Raw genomic sequence first — 5,739 nt, 5'->3', positions numbered from 1 at the left:
GTTAACAATACAAGAAAACTAAAAACACATGACTTGGGCTATAAAATCAAACCAAGATTTTCATGTGAACCTTGAGGTTGATTCACATGGTTGGTTGCTGAGGTGAAGATAGTTTTACAAAGATTATTAGATTATTTATGGAGTTTAAATATTTATTTAGACATTAGACAGAAAGCATTTTAATATCACAGAAACTTGCAGAAGGAGAAATTCTTGCCTCTACCAGAAGTAATTAAAACACACTTACTGTTGGTCGTTCCTGGTTTTGCACCTCTGCACCCTGGTTAGTTTCAGAGCAATAGTAAAAAATAAGTTAAAAAGAAGCAAGGCAGAGTATAGAATTTTTTTGTGGTTTTAAAAATAACTTTTGTATTAAAGACAGAAACTGTTTTCTTTGTTTTTATTGTATTATTGTAAAATATTGTAAGGCATTTTCCATGGTTATTTAAGATCTGTAAGATCTGTGAATCACCTTAAAAGTGGCAGCAATATACTAATTAAAATAGTAATAATAAACTCCATGATTAAATTGTCTTTAAAAATCACCAACGAGGGCGAAAAATTCAAGGTTGAAAATAATATGATTATCTTACTCTTGTGCCAACAAATAGACATGATATTTGCTTAAATAAAAAATAAAAAATAACCTATAGTGTGTATTGAATGTACATTGTTAAAAATAAGAGGAGCGTTGAACATATTTTCAATTGCTCCTAACTTAACATCGACATACAAATGTATAAATAATAGTGTCTTTGTTAAATCAATTTTAATTTGTTTTATAGTACTTTTTAAAATCTGGATTGCAACATGCCTAGGTAATCAGGATAAGAAAACAATTTTCACAGACATGTATGTATAAAACTTTATATACTTACAAAGGTTTTATAAACTTTTGAGTTGAGGTCATAATGTTAAGTATTTTTTAAATGACAGTTCTAGCTCAGGACTTTTCACATTTATCCCTTGGATAAAAAAAAAGGCTCTAGAAACCTTTTGAAAGTTGTAGGTATAGAAAATTAGAAATTTTACATAAATAAAATTTGGATGTGTTGCAACAGAGACTTGTTTTGCTCTAAATGTATTAAATTACAAATACTAATACACAGTTTAAAGATTAAAAAATGACATGAAAATTATAGAAACTTTGCCTGCATTCAATAATTCTGATAATTTAGACATATTACTATAATATCAATATATGTTATATATTCCTGGTATATGATTGTTTTAGTATCTTGTATCTTGCTTTTTTCTAGAAGCATAATCTCATAATATTTTTCCTTTTATCTCATAATTTTTATTGTTAAAAAGTAGATGATCAATGATTATGTCATAAAATTTTAATTTTTACTCTGCAGTTAACCATTAAGGCTTCTTTCAAAAATGTTTTATTATAAGTAGGAAGATAAATAACATTCGAATACTTTTTAATACTTTTTATTGATTCCTTAAGAATCAACAGTATTTCAAAAATGTGATTTTTGGAGGGGACAAAATTTCTTTGATAGGAATTATCAAATTATTGTACAGAAAAGTTGTGCCAACTTATAATGCCACCAATATGTTATAACGCTGTGCAGTTCATTTCACAATTGTTAGTGATAAATAATATCTTAACTGTTTTTATTTTGGGGAGAAGGGATAAATTAGCACATAAAAGATGGTATCACATTGTTTTTTTCATTTGTGTAATTTTGACAAGTTATAAGATTGAAAGATAAAATCTACAACTTTAAAAAGAATCATTTGTCCAAGTCCATGAGGCTTGAAGGTTTTGTGAAAATGGGAAGGAATGTTTTAAGGCTAGAGCAGGCTCAAGTAGCTCAAGAAGAAGTTGCTATTGGGCAGGCAGTTATGGGTTATTTTCTGATTTAAATTTTAATCCCTATCACTTAAAGAGAAAACCAAAGTTCTAAATGTGCAAGTGGCCACAATAAAATGAAATTTCAAAGAATAAATGAAAGAAAATAAATGTGAAAGTCATAATAATTCAAATTTTTGAAAGTTTGACTCCAAGAATTAACCTAATAGAATGATTTAATAGATAGTAACTTAAAAGCAAGTCTAAATTTAATAATAAATAAATTATGAAACAGGGACTAGTACCCTCTCAAATTTTATAATCTAAGAAGAGGTCATATAACAAAGATTGTTTTACATTCGCTTTCCTATTTTTGCTGTTAGCAAATAAATGTGTAGAATCCCCAAATGAATATGAATATAGAACAGAGAAATAGCCAAAACAACAATGAAAACAGATCAAAAAAATTAAAAACAACAACAACAAATCTTTCTCTTGATCCAACAGCCTTAATATACAGCATGTAATTCAAAGAAATGCTTGAAAACCTTAGAGTTGTTTATATATACGATCCTTGGGAAGGAGTTAGTTGATATAGTGGGAAGAGTGTAAGAAAAGATCTGATAATGTTTGAAAGTTAAAAGTATATGTGTCAAGGTCTTTGAAACTTGTAAACAAACTTAAACAAGCTCCTCCTAATCTTTTAAGGATTTAGTCCCTAAAGAAATTGGAGTATGTGTGAGATAGGAATTTAATTTTTAAAAGTTCTGATCCTGGACTGTGATTTCTGTATTATCCTCAATAAATTAGTTTTAGAACTTTGTATAATTTTAAAATATTTTTAGAATTTTTTCCCCAGAATGTATTTTCTCTATAGTATGAGAATTTTAAATGTTCTTTATATGTGATAAAGTATGATTTCCTAAATCCTAGGAACTAGAAGGATATTCCGAAGAACAAGCTTTCGTTTTATAATAAAAATACATATAAAAATAAGTTACTTTTAAGAAAATATAGCTAGTATGCAGCTATTTTGTTCTATAAACTGTATTTAGAAATTTTCATAATTAGGGCCCTTAAATGAAATTTCTTAAAGTATTTACAAATTGATCAGATGAAATTAACTCACCAAAAAAGGCAGGGTTAATGCCAAGATATTCACAACTAGGAAAAATCTCATCATTGTACCTAAAAATAGAAATTAAAAATGTTCTGTTAAAAGGATCTATTCCTAATGATTTAAGAGTGATTTGGAACAATACTTACTTTACTTTAAGAAAAAAGAAATCCAGATTTATAGGTAGATTTAGCCAATGTAGAAAACCTATTTTATCAAAAGCTTTAAAAAAAAAACAAACTTGGAGTATAAAATTTATGAATTTAATTTTTGGCTATATTACTGAAAATATCATTACAAGATCAATCGTTTATTTATTTACTATATACTAAGTATCTACTAAGAGCAAGTTCCTAAGTCATGTGTTGAGATTATCAGAATGAATTGCTTCTGCCAACAAGCAGCATCAATTTTAGGAAGACATAATATACACAAATCAATAAAAGAGAAAAGAAAGTGGAAATGCCACAAAAGTAGTTTTCTACAGATAAAAGATTTGTTAAAAAATCAACAAATTCTTTGTGTAGGAGATAGCATATAGGTGGGACTTATCTCTGCAGAGATTTATAGAGAAACTTTTCAAGTAGAGGAGAAAGTCTTGGGACTATTCATAGATGGACGTTTTGAATGGAGTGTTTTATGGGAAAGGGAAGATAAAGTTAGAAAGAAAGTTTAGGGCAGAGAGAAGCCTTAAATGCCAGGTTAAAGGGTTAGTTAGGCATGGCTTTCTAAATAATCAAAACCAGTTGAGTGGTTTTGAATTAAAGGCTGATATGACTACACATTCCTTTGGAGGACTGAGCCCTATCTAAAGCCATATACTTGAGTAACTTTTGTCAAGTAATTTCTCTTACCTGGGCTTTACCTTTCTTACCTATAAAATGGAGGTTTGAACTAAGTGATTTCTCAAATTCTGTTAATTCCATGATTGATCTAACAGAAATATGTAAGATGCAAGGGACGGAAATATTCCAAAACTGATATCTTCATAATCTCCGTTTTTGATAATCATAAATAACATGATTAATGTGATTGTTTTAATAAGAAATATAGATATGACAATTATAGTGGCTTTATCTGAAAAATTTAAGGAAATAAATTTGCTTTATATTTCTAAAGGAGTATGAGATTGTCACACCCATTTATTTGATTCTTTTTAAATGAATTGTCTTTTCAGAAAGATACATACAACATTCAGACTTTTAATATTTAAGTACATAATGTACCTGTAAAGTAAGTACTAACTATATATTTTTTGCAGCTATTGAGACACCATACTTGTATAGACTTGAATACTATGAACTGAGTTTTACAGAGAAAGATCACGGAGTTCAAGTCCAGGTCAGGGGGAAGGGAGCATACCAGACTCCATTTGCCTCTGATTCTTAGGTAATAATGATTAGGAAGGCTGTCTACTAAGTTGACCTTGGAACCACTGATAGGATATCATTGGATGGAAAGGAACTCATGTGGAATAGATTTGAACGACCCATACCAACTCAAGTTTTATTGAGAAGGATGAAGTTCTTTATTAATTCTTCATTTGCCAGTTAACTTTTTTTTCAGTTAAAATATATTTGACATATAACATTGTGTAAACTTATGTGTATGGCATATTGATTGATACATTTATTTATTGTAATATGACCGACATTGTATTCGTAATTAGCACCTCTATCACATCGCATAACTATCATTTCTTTTTTTGTGATTGGAATAATTAAGATCTAATCTCTTAACAAATTTAATGATTAAAATATAGTATGGTAAATATAGACAATCACCAGTTAACTTTTAAGATTATAGATGGGACAATAATATTTCCATGGTGAATTACACAAAATTTTAATTTACACAAAGTTATATAACACACACATGAACATTCAATAAAATGATAGTCATTCTGCTCTTTTCGGCATAAACAGAAATTAGAGAGATAAGACCATACTTAAATTATCAGCTACTTAAACCAATGAGTACTTAAAATTGCCTTCATCATTTGGTAAACTTGTGAAACAGTAGAATTAGTCAGCTTTTATGAGGCTACGAAAGGCATATCTTAATACAATAGCTATACTATAGCAAATAAAATTATGACATTTAGATAGAAATAAAATTGAAATGAATTAAGGAATCCATCTGGATTATTATTACATGCCCATCTTCTTAGGAAGTTAGCCCTTTCCATTTGTCTGTAGGAAAAGCTTCATTGTCTTGAACACCTTCTTTAGAATTTATGTTGTCTTTAGTAGTTTAGCCAGTATCAAACCTTGACTTTAACCAAAAGTAAAGCTAAAAATAAATTTGATCATGGCACCGTACAAAGCCTAAGGTTTAAATTAGAAACTCATCTCAAAATGATGCCAAGACATATTCAAGCTTAACAATAAACGCTGAAAGGAAAAAAAAAGTACTTTTAGAATAACTTTGGTGGTGTTATTAATAACTAGTGTGAAAAAGAATCATTCTCTCTGGGTGTCTCAATATAATTACCTTTCCTTGTGCCTGTTGGGTTGTGCTTGGCAGGTTGAGTTGGCTTCTCAACTGTAGAGAACACCCAAGGTAAATGCCTGAAGACTAATTAAAATGTATCGGTGCCTTGCGTCACATGATTTATTTTCCTCCTATGTTTTACCCAACAGGAAGATGACAAAAAAGAAAGATTTGATGACAGCAGGGTTATCTTTGGGTCAATCTTAGTTGATGAAATGTAGAGGAGGAAGTAGAGTTGTTCATAAAATTTAAAAAGAGACTACTCACACTTTTTAAAGAATTTTTATGTTTTATAAAAGAGATATAGAAAAGTTTTAAAAATATT

General features: G+C 29.0%; 1 protein-coding gene across 1 annotated transcript in view; it reads right to left on the bottom strand.

Annotated features, from left to right (window-relative positions):
- The window catches only part of CSN3 (casein kappa), a 5,917-nt gene extending 2,930 nt beyond the window's left edge, over positions 1–2,987 (bottom strand). The window contains exons 1-2 of the mRNA XM_011360611.1: positions 2,934–2,987; positions 248–280 (exon numbers count right to left, since the gene is read on the bottom strand). Of these exons, the coding sequence (XP_011358913.1) occupies positions 248–280; positions 2,934–2,987 (87 nt within the window). The remainder of the gene's footprint in view (positions 1–247; positions 281–2,933) is intronic.
- Between the last annotated feature and the right edge of the window lie 2,752 nt (positions 2,988–5,739).

This window comes from Pteropus vampyrus, unplaced genomic scaffold (genome assembly GCF_000151845.1).
Source record: "Pteropus vampyrus isolate Shadow unplaced genomic scaffold, Pvam_2.0 Scaffold56, whole genome shotgun sequence".
In the NCBI taxonomy this organism is placed as follows: domain Eukaryota; kingdom Metazoa; phylum Chordata; class Mammalia; order Chiroptera; family Pteropodidae; genus Pteropus; species Pteropus vampyrus.
Note: the sequence above shows the minus strand (reverse complement) of the source record. Positions and strands in the feature narration are given on the sequence as shown.